Source organism: Ixodes scapularis, unplaced genomic scaffold (assembly GCF_016920785.2).
Source record: "Ixodes scapularis isolate PalLabHiFi unplaced genomic scaffold, ASM1692078v2 PGA_scaffold4__175_contigs__length_147842914, whole genome shotgun sequence".
Lineage (NCBI taxonomy): Eukaryota > Metazoa > Arthropoda > Arachnida > Ixodida > Ixodidae > Ixodes > Ixodes scapularis.
In genome coordinates this window covers 44,775,275-44,792,982 of record NW_024609879.1, presented here as the reverse complement: position 1 = coordinate 44,792,982, position 17,708 = coordinate 44,775,275, and the positions used below count along the sequence as shown (strand labels likewise).

The 17,708-nt window shown below is 47.1% G+C and overlaps 1 protein-coding gene across 1 annotated transcript in view; it reads left to right on the top strand.

The window, feature by feature from the left end:
• The window catches only part of LOC8035679 (venom metalloproteinase antarease-like TtrivMP_A), a 63,466-nt gene that overhangs the window by 22,587 nt on the left and 23,171 nt on the right, over positions 1-17,708 (top strand). The window contains exons 7-9 of the mRNA XM_040214660.2: positions 3,975-4,096; positions 15,713-15,787; positions 15,884-16,041. Coding sequence (XP_040070594.2) covers positions 3,975-4,096; positions 15,713-15,787; positions 15,884-16,041 — 355 coding nt within the window. The remainder of the gene's footprint in view (positions 1-3,974; positions 4,097-15,712; positions 15,788-15,883; positions 16,042-17,708) is intronic.

The following is a 17,708-nucleotide window of genomic DNA, read 5'->3' as shown; positions in this document are numbered from 1 at the left end:
AAAAAGTTTAGGGCAGCCTTCGACTGAAATTTCAATAATTCCTCATAGTTTCAGCTCCTCATAGTTCCAGCTGATCGCAGACGCAGTGTACTCGTGTGATGGTGTTACGTCACTAGAGTGCGACTCCTGAAACCGTTAAGTGCCAGCCACATAACGCGCTCTATGTTAATACGCAACAAATCTCGAAGAGAGCTTGCAAATAAATCTTTCCATAATATTTTGCAATTCTTAAACAGCATCGCAAGTGCGCTTCGTTTGAAAGCCATCCTGCCTCGCACTCCCAAGAGTTGGACCGTAAGATCGCTTCTGGCTTGAAAATTTTTTCATTTGTTTATTAGAACGCAGCTTTTAGGCGCCCCTTTTTGGCTTTAGCGGCGTCGCCGTCGTTTGATCCGCATGTTGCATTATGAGGCGTTTCACATCATGACGTCACACGCGACGTGACGTGTGACGTCACGACAGTTACCCCCGCGAGAGTTACGATGGTTACCCTCACGAATGTCAAGGGTTACCCTCACGAGGGTCACGAGGGCTACCCTCACAAGGGTCACGAGGGTAACCATCACGAGGGTTACGAGGGTAACGCCATGACGTTACCGTCGCGTCATACCACGTGACGTCATGTGGACGTCATTATAGGAAACACGTGACGTATGACGTCACACGCTTCTAACATTGCCAATATTCCAGCTAAATATAGCGGGAATCGTTTTTCCGCTAAATTTGGTGGAAAAATATTCCCGCTAAATTTACCCTCATGACGTCACGTGCGACTACACGTGTGACGTCAGGAGGGTAAAATTTTCCCGCTAAATTGAGCGGAACAGTTGCCCCGCTATATTTAACCGGGAAGGAAGAGGGGCATACTCGTCAATGGCTGCGCTTTAATTCAGCTTCACAGAAAACTGTAAACGGCTTTAATTTTTTGTCTTTGGTTTTACGGCACTTATCAAATGAATGTTTCGGAGAATCACGTTAACCTAATGGGCTATCGTGGAAAAAAAAAAAAAAAAAAAAAAAAAACGAGGAGAAGGAGAACAACAGTACCGGCTGTGAACACCTTTGCGTGCAGACGAGAATGTGTGACGGAAATTGAGAAAACAGACCTATGACGACACATCTTTTCACCTGGCGGCTTCGACGTTAATTGAGTCATCACGACAGTTTTCTCTGTCATGAGTATCTTCAAGCCGCGCCTCATTGGTACTACGTCATACGAAAGAGACAATGTTCTCAGCAGACATGACGACAGAAAGATCTGCGGACAGGCCTCCAGCTCGTTGGAAGCGTCTTGGTACATTCCTAAACCCAGAGCTAATTATGGCATGCAGCGATCAGTTTACACTTTGACTCGTTTATGAAATGACTATTCCCACCGCCATGTAGACATAACCGAACCTTTAATCAGCTGCCTATTTAAAATGTTCATTTAACTTTTTTCATAGGTGGTGTGCGGATCTTATTGTCTACATATGTACGCTGCGAACATCTCTAAAGACAGTTTTTTATGACCAATGAGACCGTCATGCAAGGGAGAAACACGCCTAAGAGAGTGGCTGCAGACCGTCCATTGTTTGAGGCCGTAGCAGCTTAACCGCGAGCAGGAAGTCAGCTAGCCCTAAAGGGAATCGAATGTCTTCGCTGCAGAAGGAAAAAAAAATGCCAGTCCGGTAACACTGCTAGCCTGGTGTCTTTGACGTGGTAGTGATACACGACCGCACGACGGAATGATACTCGTCGATAGGGAGTTTTAGTAGACCGTGTTTCCCCCTCCGGTAGCCCTCCGCTACGAAGAAACCGCCACTGCGCCTGCGCGCCAATGGCCTTGACTGTAGAGTTCCGGATAGAGGAAGGGCTTAGCGGAGTGGGAAACACGGTCTATTAAAACTTGCTAATAGGGAGTTTTCGTAGATCGTTTTCGCCGTCCCACAAGGCCCTCCGCAACCGCTCCGATAGCGGGAACTCCACAGTCAAGGCTATCGGCGCGCAGGCGCAGTAGCAACTTCTTCGTTGCGGAACGCTTAGCGGAGGGTGCAACGCGGTCTACGAAAACTCCCTAATATCTACACTCCGTTTCACCTTACGTCCGGGCGCAGCGGATGCTACGAGCCACCGCAGCCGACCCAAGGCCGTGTCAGGGTCACGTGACCCTGAAGAGGGGCGCAGCGACGCGCGGAAAGCGTAGCACGGACTGCGTCCACATAGCGGGAATAGAGAGTTTTCGTAGATCGTTTTCACCGCCCCGCAACGCTCTCCGCAACCCGCTGCGATACCCGGAACTGTACAGTCAAGGCCATCAGCGCGCAGGCGCAGTAGCGGCGTCTTCATAGCGGAGGGCTTAGCGGAGGAAGAAAACGCGGTCTATGAAAACTCCCTATTAGGGATTTTTCGTAGATCGTTTTCGCCGTCCCGCAAGGCCCTCCCGCAAAGGCGACGAGGAGGTGACGTCACGGGGTGGAAGCCAATGAGCGCGCGGATGCTGGGGCGAGTCTGAACTTGCAGGTCTGCGGAGCACGTATGTCTTGGTTTGCGCTACAAAATAGAGTGCGAACCAAGTACTTGCGCTGGTTCAACTAGGCGGCAAAAAAATCAAGGGTCTGTTGGTGGATCCTTAGGAATGCGTTAGCGTGACCTTTGGGAAACGTCACACACGTCTTTCTTTGGAAAACGCCAACGATGAACCCCGTAACAACTCCAAAAAGATGGAACACGAATTAGAGCAAGCGAAAAATAAAGCCCAACGAGAAATGCAAAATTTAGTGAAGAAGTCAGCGTTAGCTTTTCCCGGAATGGGACGCGTGTGGCCTTTTCGAAAGGTTACGCTAACGCATTTCCCAAGGATTCCCCAATGGATCTTACTTTAATTGTTATGAAGGATTAGTAGCTTTTCGGTTGTGAAGCCTCGGCATTCCTAAATGATGTACAATACAAAAATTCAAATATTTTTTTTTTCTGTTTTGTTTACACCAGGTCAAAGACAACCGTCTACGCAGACTTGTACGTGACGTGTTACAAATAATGGATTACTTGTAATCGATTACATTTTACTGTAATTTTGTAGGGCTTCAATTACTTCCCTTACGGAGTAACGATCCTTGTAATTGAATTACTTTTTTGTTGTAATCGATTGCACAATTACACATTATCCCAGCAACCATTACAATTACAGTTACTTCACTGTAAAATCGATTACTTCCCACGTTACTTTTCATACAACTTTTTTTTTATTACGGTAGCATATATAAAAATTTAAATAGGTGTTACTCTTTTATATATGTCTTTCTTTTTTCAACCTTTTGTTTAGTTTCAGCAGCAGTTGTATCTCGAAGTTTGCCTCGGTCTTTCGCCAACGAATCTTGGTGTCATGAACAGAGCTCCTAGTTTCAATTGGCACAGTTGATGCAGGGATATTATTCGGGAACTACTATTAGGGGCAAAGACATAATTTTGACAAACCCAATGAAACGTAAAAATAAGAACTCAGAATATAGATGTTCGAAAGTGATACCCCCCATACCAGACAAAAGCTCGTAGGAGCATGCTCATGAATTTGCATATAAACTGTTTCCTGGTTAAAAGCTAAAAACAGTCCAAAGACGCAGACAAGAACCAGATTTTTTTTAACCTGCTGACTGGTTTTGCGCAAAGCCGAGTGACTCCAGCACTTCTAACTCCTCTCGCAAAAAAAAAAAAAAATAAATAAATAAAATAAATATATATATAAATAAAAACAAATGAGAAAAATTGTAATGGGTAGTTTTGGAAATCGATTACAGCAAAAAAGTAATTTAATTACAAGGTTCGTTACTCTTTGAAGGAAGTAATTGAGGTGTTACAAAATTACAGTAAAATGTAATCAATTACAAGTAATCCATTACTTGTAACGCGTTACGTACAGGTCTGCGTTACACCACAGTTGGCTGCAAATTAAACCTGAAGAGGTGCGTAACGTGATTCGTTTTTGATATTTCCAGAATACGCAAAGGTTCCTGAAAATTTTACAGTTGAAGTTTCAGTCTTGATTGACCAGTATATGAATGCGGAGTTCACGGACGAGGAAGACATCATACCGTATCTGACTATGCTAATGACCTTGGTAAGGCTTTTATCTGTATAACTGACATACTTAGTTTCGCAGCTGAATTAAAAAAAAAATATTATAGCAAATCATTAAAACAATAAATAAAATATGAGAAAAAGATGTTTGCTATGTAATTTAGCCAAGATATGTGATGCAACATATTTTATGAAATGGAACGTATACCTGCCTTTCACTGCGTAGACACTCTGGTTGTTTGCGCTACTTAGATTGGTTTTCTCATCAAAGCGCAAAATTCAGATTCAGACAACGTTTATTGAGAACAAGAAAAGGACTGCTTCGATTAAGAAAGCGTCGTGATGCGGTCACTGCTTCGGTGGGGCATCTTTCTTGGATGGAGTATGTATGGGTGTCGAAGTGAGAGTATGAAGGGGGGGGGGGGGGAGGAGGGGTTCAAGGCTGTGGTGACTCTAAAGTGAGTTGCTTAGTCCTCCACTGGTGATGAATTCCAACAGAGAGCCCAGAATTCTTGTGCGGCGTTCTGCGTCACCGATGGGGTGGGTCCATTCCCGTACGCTGCTGGGCACTTCATCTGGAGGGAGTGTGGCCCAGACTATTTGGCGAGTCTCTCGGAGAGCTTCGCATTCCCAGAGCAAGTGCTGAAGTTTCGGGAGCTTGTCGGGGTGTTTACATCTGTGGCAGCGCGGGTCTGTCGGAACAAAGTATGGGTCCGTCTTTCTCTTGCGGTTCAGCTCGAAGATGTACGTCTGGTGGGGTGTGATTGCTCCTCCGGTACGCACTCTTCTGAGTAGAACGGTCTGGTGACGTTTGAATATCTTTTCAGGGATCGGGTACGGTTCCGCCGTCCAGGTGTTCATAATCTGTTTCCGAACCTGGGCGCGAATCTTGCGTATTTCTTCCTTGGGATCGTATGCTTCCTCGATGGGCTCCGTCCCTGGTATCAGGTTCCTTGCCGTCTTAGCGTGGCCATCTGGGAGTGCTGCTGTCTGTAGTACCTCCCTGGCAGCTCGATGGGCTGCCTCGTTGCCCTGTATTCCAGCGTGTCCGGGTACCCACCGTACGCTGGTTTTCGTGCCGTGTTCCCGGTGTATCCGTAATGCCGATTGGAATATAGCCGCGATTGTGGGGCTCGTCGTCGTGGTGTGGTGTTTGACGAGGCTTCTGGTTGCCTCTTGCGAGTCAGTGTAGATGGTCAGGTGGTTGCGAGTGTGGCTGTTGCTGGTAGCTAGGTTCTCATATGTTTGCAGGGCCAGGAGTATCGCTGCTTCTTCAGTGGCTTGTGGCGATGTGAGTTTCGTGTAGACCTTACGAACCGTAAGTGGGGCGTCTTGTGCTTCGCGAACAAATACCACCGCCGCGGATGCTGCCGTTGCATTGGTAGCTGCGTCCACATAGACAACTTGGTTGTCTTCGTGGTTCAATTGTGACACTTCTGCAAGGTGGAGTCGGGCATGGTGCTCTCTACGTTTTTGATGTTTCTCTGCGTTCATGTTCCTGGGTAGCGGCTTTTGGGCAATGTCTATTAGCTCCCAAGGCGGTTTGGCTCGTGGCATGGGGTTCTTAGCTTGGATTTGAACGCCGAGGTATTTGGCTATTGCTCTGCCTTCTACCGTATGCTCCAGTCTTGCGACTTGCATTTCCCTTTGCTGCCTGAGAGAGTCTTGCAGGCTCGGTAGAAAAACACATTTCCTAAGTTCGTTAAGCCTAGTCGTTCTCGGTAGGCCAAGAATGGCTCTTCGTGCCTCGTTGTATAGGGTGTCAAACTTGTTGAAGTGTTCGCTCCTGAGTTTGTAGAAACGGGCCGCGTACGTGACCTTAGCCATCAGGACTGCGGTCACCAGAGTCTTGGCCGATTTTTCCCCAGCACCGCCAAGTCTGCTTGCGATACGTCGGACAAGCTGCAACCCCTGCCTCCATTTCTTTGTCGATTCTTTGACCCATTCCGTTGCCAACGAGCGTTTGTAGCCAAAGTTTATGCCGAGGATTTTCACAAAGGGCTCGCATTGTAATGCGTTCCCAGCAAAAGTGAGGCCGAGGTCTTTGTTCTCGTGGCCTTTTCCGAAGGTGGTATATTTAGTTTTCTCCGAGGATGGTTGCATGCCCACTCTTTGTAGATACCTGTCTATGGTATCTAGGCCTCTTTGGAGTGTGCGTTTCTGTATATCTTCTGTTCCTATGTGAGTCCAGATTGTGATGTCATCGGCGTAAGCCGTTGCCTTTAGTTGTGGAATCTTGTGCAGCTCCCAGAGCAGCGGTGCCATCACGATGTTGAATAGAGTTGGTGATAGCACCGCTCCCTGGGGGACTCCGATGTTGTTTTCCTTAGTTGGGCCGTCTTGGCTATCTTTTCCATACCCAGCTCTGATTAGGTATCTCCGGTTGTCAAGAAAGGATTTCACAAAGTTGAGTTGCCTCCCCGTGAGTCCAGCTTCTTCCATGGCTTTGATAATGGAGTCGTGGGGTACCGTGTCGAAAGCCTTCTTAATGTCAATCGACACTAGTACCCTGAGGTGAGGGCTGGATTCGTGCAGGCTGGCCACATCTTTGAAGATCATTGCTAGGCTGTCGTGTGTGCCAAGATTCTTCCGGAAGCCGGTTTGTGTCGGGTGGAAGACGTTTAGCCGTTCAGCGTTCCATTGAATTCTTGCAAGGACCATCCTTTCCATGAGTTTTCCCATTATGGAGGTGAGTGAAATGGGTCGTACATTGCCTGGTTTAGTTGGAGGCTTCCCCGGTTTAGGTATAGGGGTTACCCACGAAAGTTTCCACTCATCGGGCAATTTGCCAGTGGTCCAAATCTGGTTGAACCATCCTAATATCGCCTGTTTGATGTTGGTTGGTGCATTGCGAAGCATAGAAGCGGTGACGCCGTCTGGGCCAGGGGCGCTCTTTGTTCTGCTCTGGTGAATTGCTGCATGGAGCTCCCACTCTGTAAGTGGTTGGTCCCAGGATTCTATGCCATCAAATGTCGGTACGTTCTCTGGAGCATAGATCTCTGGGTTGGGCTTGGTGGGTGGTTGGGGAAAAAAAACTTCTCCTAGCTGATCCAGAATTTTGGCGGTGGTTTCATTCGAGATGAGTGCAATGACTGGGACGGGGCTGGGTGCCTTGCGTTTACCGTACATGGAGTTGAAGGTGCGCCACATGTGTCCCAAGGATGTGGTCCTGTCGAACGATTCACAATGTTCCATCCATTTGGAGAGGCAGAGGTGCTGGGCATGTTTTCCGGCTTGTCTGGTGAGCCGGTTTACTCTATTGAGATATATCTTCCGTTTGTTTTTGCGATAACGGTCAAGTGCTGTGTTGCGCTTGTCCCACAAGGATAGGAGGTGCATATCGGGGTTGGGGGTTGCCTCGTTGATCATCCTCGCGTCGACTGCCATCTCTGCCGCGTTGGTGAGAGTGGAGGTAATGTTGGTTGGGGTTAATGGAGACTCGAGTTTCTCGAGAGTTTCTCTATACCTGTCCCAGATTACAGTTCTACTTTGTCTTTGAGTGTTTTTTTTCTTGACGTCGATGTCGAGCTCCACAATTATAGGAAAGTGATCACTGCCCCATGTTTGTTCTAGGATCGACCATTCTGCTTTGTTAGCTGCTATGGTATTCATGAGAGTGATGTCGATGACGCTGTCCTTTTGTTTAGACGTCGTGCCATATCTCGTTGCTTTGCTCGTATCATTGACAATGCTAAGGTCCGTTTGGTCTAGTATTTCAAAGAGGTCTTTTGTTCTGGCGTCAATGGGCTGGTCGTTCCAGGGTTCGATGTGCGTGTTCAAGTCTCCCCCCATAATTATGATGTCCATGGGGTATTCGCGCCGGAGCGTATCAATCCAGGAGAGATCGTACGCCTTTGCAGGTGGTATGTATGCCGACACCAGGAGCAGTCTTTTCGGAGTGCTTTCTAGGGCAACTCTCACTGCAATTATTTCTTGCGTGTCGTTGCACCATCGGTCAGTGTCTATCTTGACGTGGGGCAATTTTCGATCGATGTATATTCCTGCTTGGGCTTGAACTTGATGGCTGCCGGATTCTTCTTTTTGCTTCTTCTTCACTGCCGTATGTTTGATGCTCGGTGTATAGTGTGCTTCTAGTCCAGGGAGTTTTATGTCATCGGTGCGGGTTTCTTGCAGGAGCAAAATGTCAAAGGCGTAATCCTTTATTCGTTGGATAAGTTCTGCTTTCCTTTGGGCTAGACTGCGGCAATTCCACTGTAGTATACGAAGTGGTTTGCCACCTAGTTTGTCCTTAGTGGATCTCTGGTCCATGGTTGTTCTTAAGAATGGAGATCGCAGGTGAGGTAATGGAAACCTTAGTGAAACGCTCTGGAAAGGCGTGGATGATCAATTGCTCGAAGTTATGGAGTCTTTGTTGCATCTCTTGCTGTTGAGCGTGTTGCTGCTGTTGTAGCCGCTGTTCCATTTCTTTTATGTCTTGCTGCAAAGATGCATAGTCTGAGACAAGGGGTTGCTTATGCAAGGGTATTTTTTGCAGGGCCGGCGTTGGCGGCACCGCTGACGGTTGGGCGTTGGTTTCTGGTTGGGGTCTGTTGGTGGAGGCGGTTGGTGCTTTTTGGTTTTGCTGTTCCTTCTGGCAGTTTGCCTTGGCTGCTAAATCCGCTTCTTGTATGCGCTTAAGGAGGATGGCTCGTCGAGCCTCAGTTTGCTTCCTTTCTTCATCATATTTCTTGCGTTGTGTTTCGACCTCAGCCAGTAGTTTCGCAAGGTGCTTGTTATTGGCTCTGTTTCTTTCTTCCATGACTTTAAGTTCTTCCTTCCAGCTGCGGACTTCGAGTTCGCTGCTTGTGTAGAAGCCTTTAGGTGGAGGTGTGATGTGGGCACCGGGTTCCCTCCTTCCGCTGGACACTGATCTTTCCCGCTGTATGGCTTGGGTTCTGGAACGGCTCCTGCCTCGTTGGGGTTTGTCTTGCCTGTGCACCTCTTTTCCTGCGGCGCTCCTGCTTCGGCTTCTGCTGTGAGGCTGTGCGGGCGGGGTAAGAGCGGCGAACCTGTTGGAGGACGAAGTTAGAGGCGGATAGTCGTCTAAGGTAACCTGGGGTGGTGGTTGCCTTCTTCCTGCTTGGAGGGGTGTGCCTCTTTGGTTGGTTCTGCTTCTGTTCCGGCTTCTCCTTGGCTGGTTACGACTCTGTAACTTTTGGTCTGTTTGTAGCTTTGTAGGACATTTTGGGTCGGTGGCAATATGAGTCAGCGACCGGCAATTTACGCAGTATGTGCGCTCGCAGATATGGTTTTCTTTGAGAATGCATCCGCAATCTGGGCATCTCTGTCGGCGCGTGCAGACGTTTTCTTTATGTCCTAGACCATGGCAGCGTCTGCACACAACTGTCTTCGGTCTGTACGGGGCGACTCTTGTTATGCGGTCCATATAGAGCACAGTGTATGGCGGTCTATTGCCTTGGAAGGTGACCAGCGCTAGACCGTTGTTACCAAGCTTTCGGGCGAAGAGTATTTCGTGCGACTTGCAGTCGAGTTCGCTCATGAGCTGTTCCGGGCTGTATGTAGGGTTAATGCCTCTGATAACGCCTCTCGTCGTATTGCTTGGCGGTAGCTCGTGGGCTATAACCGCCACTTCTCTGTCTGGGGCTCTGATTGCCTTTATCTTGAGCAGACCGGGAACTTGGGCTCTGGTCTTGGTAATAACCGACACTGTGTTGGTCGTGCTACCAGTCCGGATGAGCAGCTTCTGTTCATCTTCGCAGTTTCGTCTGTCTAGGCTCAACGCTCCGTAGAACGCTTTCACTAGATTTTCCAACGGTAGCGTGGCTAGGTTGTATCTTTCGGCTGAACGGAAAACGACTACGAATCTATCGTTTTCCTCGCGATGAATTTCTGCCGTCATGTTCGTATCGGGAGTTGTTTCGTTGCAGCGAGACCTGCCATAGCGCAGTTTGCCTCTTTTGTAGTATACGTCCTGCCAACTGCAGTCTTCCGCCGCGTCTTGTGTCGCGTCGAGGTAGTCGGTCGCCACCACATCTAAGGATTCGACACCAGCGCTATCCTGCGACTGCGGTTCGTCCTCTGTTTCCATCGTGTCGGTTGCCAGGAGTTCGGACCTGTCCGTCAAATTGGTGCCTGTGCTGCTTGCGCTGGGTCTACGAGGGCGTTTCGAATCCGAGTAGGGCAGTGCTAGAGTCCTAGCAGCCGATTTGCAGCGGGCGGCAGCGCGGCTCGGCGGTCTCGTTGGTTGCGTGGACGGCGGCTGCATTGAAGCGGCCGCGTCGGTGCTGCCTCTCTGGTCGGCATGCTGGTCCGTATCGTTAGAATACGTCGGGTAGTCGTGCGGGCTAGCCACGGGCTGGGCTTCAGCGGTCGTGAGCGTTTGCTTGGGTTGGGGTGGCTGTGGCTCTGCCATGACGGCGAGCCTGCAAGCCGTTAGGCCTAGCTCGTTAAGCTTAGCTCCTGCTTCTCCGGCTTCGGCAAAGAACGTTTATAACAGCAAAAGTACTCACTCGCTGGGCGAGCGTTCCCAATATTTGGTGTCGCCGGTCTCTCTGGGCTACCTCGGAACCAAATCCGTGTCCAAGTTGGATCCGAAATCGCTGGAAAGGACTCCACTCGACAGAGCTCCGGAAACACGACCGTCCACACCGGCCGCCATCCAAAATTCTCTCAAAGCGCAAAAAGAGCGGATTCGAGACTGTTCTTTTGCGGTCTTAAAGTCAATACGTCCAGCGTCACCACCAACAAAGATGACGACGCTACTCGTTGGCACGAGCATGACGGTGCGTGGATCAAGCAGAACCTTTTCACCTAAGCTCGGTGTCGGTCACCCTATCTCTTCCGTCCTCGATAACGAACGCACTCGAGTTGTAACTCGACTTAAGCATATGAACAAATTGAAGCTTGAAGGGGCGACGCAACGATTTTCATGCTTTGGGCAATTACTGCTTAGAACGGATCCCTGGCGCTATAATGACCTGTGAAACAGCCGTTTGTTGTTCGCCACACGCAATGGAAGTAATAGAAAAAATTGAAGAAAAACGAGCAGCGTTCCCCCCTTCAACTCACAGCCAGAACATGCGGCCACGGGATCTGGACTCGATTATATGCCGCCCATGTTGATCATAGCCACGCGCAGGGGTTGGCAAGGTACAGGACACGCGCTGAGTTCCAGACACTGTTAGGGTTCGGATATTGCCGTCATTGCAGCGATTGGACACGGGCCACTACCCAAATGCTTCCCGAGCTATCGATTATCACGAGCCCGAATTGAGTGCCCACGCAGTGCTCTGGTCGTATCTATAGGCCGCATTCAAATATCTTCACTGGGCGGTACTGCGACCGCCCAGCTACGTCACCAAGTTTTGCGAAGGAGAGAATTAATGAAGATGCTCGGTTTTGTCCTTGAAACTACACCGCAACAAAAGTGTTTCTTGGTCACTGGGGTGGCGTACGAATATCCTTGAGTCCCACTAGTGTCAGTAAGATTGTGTTGAGTGAAAAAAAAACATTCCGATTGGATATCGTTAGACTATACGTATACATTTTTTCCCATCAAAAAAACAAAAACAAAAAAAAAACGTATTTCTACGTGGTGAATGATGTTGATTGGGGAGAAGCGCAAGTGGTGCTGATGATACTGATTTTGTTCATAGGTAGTGCTGACAATGCTGATTTTTTTTTTTATTGTTCATAGGTTATATACGCATTTGAGCATTTGACCGCAGCGCCCTCTCGTCTATAAACTTTGAGGCAATGCATGCAAAGTTTAACGCGATTATATACGCATTTGACCCCAGCGCCCTCTCCTGTACAGACGCTGAGCGGCTGCATGCAACGTTTCATCCATGACAGAAACCCCAGCACTTCAGTTACTACCACATCTCAGAGCCCTTTACTCGTCTGGCAGTAGTAACCGAGTGGTTAAGTCGATGGACTAGAAATCCATTGGAGTCTCCCCGCACAGGTTCGAATCCTGTCGACTGCGCAAATATATATATATTTTTTTAAGAAGGTAGATAAGATGGCAGTCGATGTGAGCACGGACGCCGGACAAGAGTAGACCCTAAGGAGCTTCGCCCCTAAAACGCCACAAGACATGGATAGAGGCCCCTTTTCTAAGATATGCGTATCCTAAAAACAAAGAAGAAAAGGTTTCTCGATGCTTGGTTACGTTCTTAACGGAAAGAAAATATTTCTTTTACCATATAAAGAACGCAATCAAACATCATTACACGCCACTTTTCAGAAATATATCTATAAAAAGGGGCCTGCCTCGACGTCTGATTGCGTTCTTAACAGGCCCGAAAGGGAACGCATGATTAGGAATTTTGGATTTACCTGGATGATTAGGGCGCGTACGTTAAGCATGCGGCGCAAAAGGTGACGATCTAGAAAAAAAAAAAAAAAACACCTTATAGTCGCTGACATATTAAAAAAAAAACGTGGGGCGTGGGTAATTGTGCTAACGACTCTTGCTTCGTGATAGGTTATTTGGCGTTCTCATTAGCAAATGCTGCAACCTGATTGGATGCGGAGCTAAGATAAGATTCTGGGGCGTCGCCACGTGTTGCATTTTCTCAGCTATCAGCGACTGTTATGCGCCTTTAAATAGGGCCGGGCGTCGATTGAAAATCGTAACCGTATTGGTCGCCAGCCTTTAATCTTAATCGATCAAGCGGTCTCTTTAATTTCCTTGCAACACGTTTTTATAAGTAAATACTTTTATTTTCGTGCCTTGTTGTAATGCGATAAACGACTCCATATGCTATTTCGATTATGAATCGATCTCGGTGTATAGTTGTAACAGGTTCGCTCACAATTACATATTATTACCTCAGCGGCACGAGGCGATGAGGTTCGTTAACATTCCCCGGCATGAGCGACCTCCTTCAATTGTTCACTCTAGTCTCTGTTGCGCTGAACAGCAGCCCCACTCCATCGGGACACTGTTGAAGTGTCCAGGATCCGTGTAAGCGTCTGCACTTGTCCGGAGTTACATATCTTGCAGTATACTTTAGGTTTCACCTAGAATTTGGCCTCCAGACAGGTGATCTCATCCACATGTGCTTGATGAAAGATTCAAATTGTAACTTTTTTTTTTTTTGGTTCGGGAATTTTTTTTTGAATGACATGTTAAAAAAAGGCCAGGATTAAAACATGAATTGATTAATCGCCATGTCAATCAAACAATTTCCCTGCCGTATACCTTTATAATAGGAAGTACTTTCTATGTTTTAAAGCACGAATTCTGCGGGCTACTCGGGATCGACAAGAACCGCGCGTCTTACGGGAGACAGGGATACTAGGGAGTTTTAGAATAGCGTCAAGACCCTTGTGTTAGCCCTGCGTGCGACGCACTCAAGCTCTCAGCGGAACACCGCGGAGGGCATCAAACCAGCGCTTTTAGTGCAGTGGAACGAGAAACGCTTACACAAGCAGTTGCATTATGGTGCCTGGAACGCGTCTTCGACTGGTATGTTTACCGCGGCCAAAAAAGTGGTCCCTCGATTTCCGCCTGATGACGTCATAGAAGTGTAATGTTGTCGCCGGTCGCGATCCTGGCGGCGTCTCAACAGTTGTGATGTATGTGGCAGACGCCTGTTCTGCTGCATGTCGCTCTCCACTGTGACAGTTCACGGAAGCCAGAGCAGCCGGAAGTTGGGACGCCTGGGACGCCGTGACGACAGCGACACTCGCGTTCGCTCGTGCTTTTCGCCAGCATTTCTACGGCCAACCGCCAGGATCGCGACAGGCAACAGCATGACACTCCGGCTTCTGTGACGTCATTTGTTGCCACTTTGGGACCACCTTTGATGTATGGGCGGGATAGGACGCTAAACACACCAGTCGAAGACGCGATCCAGGCACCACAGCTGCATCGCCATTAAGATATGCCCGTGCAGACTGCTCCAAGCGACCTAAGGACGGTGTTCGGTCAAGCCAAGCTGAGTCTCGCGCTGTGTCGCGTGCGACGAGAGCAAAGAGATGGGAAGGCAGAAAACCGCAAAGTACGAACGCGAAAATCGATAGCAAGCGTATACGTACGTAAAGCTCGCTGCGTTCCATACATACGAGGCACGCCTAGTGCGGAGCACGCGACGCTTACGCAAATAGACAGTGCTTGCGTTTGCCACTGTAAGCACTACTAGAACTCTCTATTGTCCTATAAAGAAAATAGCATCTCTGCAGATGACATTTTTTTTTTCTCGGAGAATTGATTTATCTCTTTTGTGTGTCGCTACATTTCTTACGTAGGACCCAATGTAGCTACATGCGTGCGCTGCGGGAAAGTAGATTCGCGGGCCTTGTTCATAAGGAGTGCGCGGATTACTTCAGTAAATGCGGTTGTTTTCTGAGCCTCGTCATTCTCTGCGACGGATGAGTGGGAAATAAACACCTTCCTCTTAAAATAAGTATAAAATTACAAATTCAATATATATTAAATTAACGCGGTTATTTGCGATGTGCAAGACAGATCTATAATATGAATAAAACACTTTTTGTTTTTTTAAATTTTGCCACGTAGTAGTCACTCAGTGGTGGAAGCCAAAGCTAAAGAGAAGCTTTATTGTATTCCGAATTTAGAAACAACAGAGAAAACGTAATTTCAAGCACCTTAAATGTTTGGCGCGAAATTTTTTTTTTTAATTATATGGGCAGGAGAGACGTAATCCCCAATTAAAATTTGTCAAAGACCGATCAGCCGCTGCACGCCGAGCGAAGGAGAGCGCGAGAGAAGAGGGTAAAACTAGCACAAGGGACGTCGTCCGTTGATTTTGATGAGATCTGCTCAGTCCTAAGCTGGCTCGGCGATGCCAAGGATGACCTGACAACGCCCTCGACATCGAACAGGTGACAGAAAGCCTCGCCGCATCGCTTGCGGGAATCCCTGGGCGTTGTTATGAGAACAAAGGCAATTTACCTTTAGTTTAGACCAATTCAAGTGCGATAATACAATTCGCAGGACAAAAGACCACATGAGTCTGCTGGAAACTTAATTTTCTTGAAACGTGATATAGCACTGCCAGGTCAAGTCTAGTTAATTAAAAATGTGCTTTTGTTTTGAGATTAGTTGTAAGTTAATAAGTGGTTTATTCAAACAGGGGTCCCAACGTTTTCAAAGAAAACTGTTGAAGAGACCCTTTGGTAACGAAGGCTTCCTTAGCGACCAAAGTTAGTCCCACATTTAACACCAATCAAAGAAAAACGGTGTAAATAAAAGAAGTTAAAGTTAAACAACGTAAATAAGGATTTGAGGAACGTACATGATAAAACACTCAAATTAGAACTATTTGAAAAAAATAGACGGAATAACACTTTACAATCCCAATGCGGAATCAAAAACAGAAAAAAATCTAATAATAAAAAAAAAACCTTTAAAACTCAAGAAAAAAAAAGAAAAAAAAACGAGACACGAAATAAGTCTGGGGAAAAGACAGTGACTGTTTATGTACGTGTATTAGCTATGTGAGTGCAATGGACGATAGTGGACGGATAGACACAGAACATGCTTATGATACAGACTGTGTACTCATATCGCTTTTATGAACGAATGTAAAGATGACATGGCAGTTATTCTTCGTGATCGGGAGTCCCATGTTTTGGTTGTGATTGTAGAAAATGCATGATGCAGACTCTATACCGGGAATAAAACTTTCACGAAGAGTTGACAAAAAACCCTTTTTTTTTAAAGATAAACTTGCGATACGAAGACACATCCGACCCGTTTATCCAATTTATGCTGGTACAAGTATTGGTGGCGAAGAGGGTATGTTTTACAGAAAAATTGTATAATTTGGTTCCTATGCTTATAATCAATAGTTAATTTCGTAAAAATTATTCTAATTGTTTTTTATCTTCCCAGAGTGATCCAATTTCACTCACAATGTACGAGGATGATGTGAACAAAGCGAATACGAAGAAATTATACATGCAATCGGGTAAGACTCTACAGAGACTAGCGGAGGCCGTAAAGGATGGAACGGTCAAAACTTCTGCGGATGTGGCGGTCCTGATTACAGCGTGAGAAACTTCTTCACATGACCTTCTCGCTCTTCTTACTGCATTTCGTTTTGCGCATCATTTTTCATAGTGCGGCACGTTCTGCCATTGTACGACGGCACCCATGGTAAAAAGCAATACTCCAAAAGTACTATTTTTATCTTTCCTGAAACAATTAAAGAACTATTCTTCAAATCCATGTTTAGTTTACAAATAGTATACTAAATATATACATTTAATGTGAACGCCTTAATGGTCAGGCTGGTTTGACTAGGGGATTGCGCCTCTAGAGTGTGAAGTACGCTAAAAGTATTTTACAAATAAACTTCAAATTATGAAAGCAGGCTAGAAATATACTTTAAGCCTACATTTTTGTTTCATAAATGTACAACATTAGTATAGTATTAAGGTGCTGCTTCTTACCAAGAGTGTTTCACATCAGTGCAGCCATATTTTGTTACGCATTAAAATGCAGTATCTAAGGGCAGCATGATTGTGTGACAGTAAGTCTAGAATAAAACCAGGTTTTGTTTCTGTATTGGTCCATTGCAGACGTCGTACTCAGTTTCAGCCACTTCAGCGATCATGTGCGTGTGATTGTATCCAACACAAACACGGGAAGGTAACCAAACGTACAGTCGTGGTTGAGTGAAATGGGTCTCCGCGTGTGCGTGGCCTAGGATGACTGATATGACACTAACGCTGCGGTCAGAAAAAAGGTGATGCGGTATGCAGTCACACCTCTCTCACACGGAAAAGTTAATGTCAGTTTCATCGAAAGAGATTTGTGTGTTCAACAAATCGGCTCGCGACTGTCGCGCATGGCGCGCGCTGATTGACAGATCGCTCAAACGTCATTTCATGGAAATGACAAGAAACTACCGGTCTGACAGGGGTATTAGATCACATCAATACTCGCCACTGGATGTTCACGTGTCACGACTTCAGCGCTATATTTACTCCGATGTCTCGTGGCATTTGTTGTGGCTCGCGTGATCATCACCTGCTAGCGTTCACATTTTTATGCCACCGTAAGTCTAGCGTGGGACGCCAAGCCTTGCTGGTCGCATCACTAGAGCCGAAGTATTAAGCCTTGTCCACGCAGAGGAGGGCTCGTGCCAACGGCACTTTTCTGGTGTGCTGTACACGCTCACGAGGTCAATCCGACAATTCTATAAACGAAATAAATTCAAATTACATGCATCTATATGGGGTCATACTCCACTTGGCCATAAAGGCGCGAAGAAAAGGAGACAGAAAGCTACCACCTATCCAAGTGTGCAGCAGAAACTTGCGCGGCGCCGAGATTTGAAACCAGAAAAGAGGATTAAAAGCACGCAACTGCAGTTGGGAATTGCCTTGATCGCCATCGGTTGTATGACATAAGAATCTAGGGCGAATTAACCGGACCGTTGACGGTCGGTACTCTCGAAACCAGCTCACGCACCAGATTCATGGTTGGCATCACAAGGGGGCGCGCGGATCTCTCTAGGCTGCACGCTCGTTGTGCCTGCTCTCAATCAATAATGACTCTACAACATCACACGTACAATACTAAAAGTATGTTCATTACTTTGTTTATTGAGACCTTCAAAACCCCGACCATCGGTTTTGAAGTAGGGGGGATCGGTGGCCGACTGCGTTAGCGCTTCGCAGCTCAGAGCGCGGGGATCGAAAGTTCGCGATGC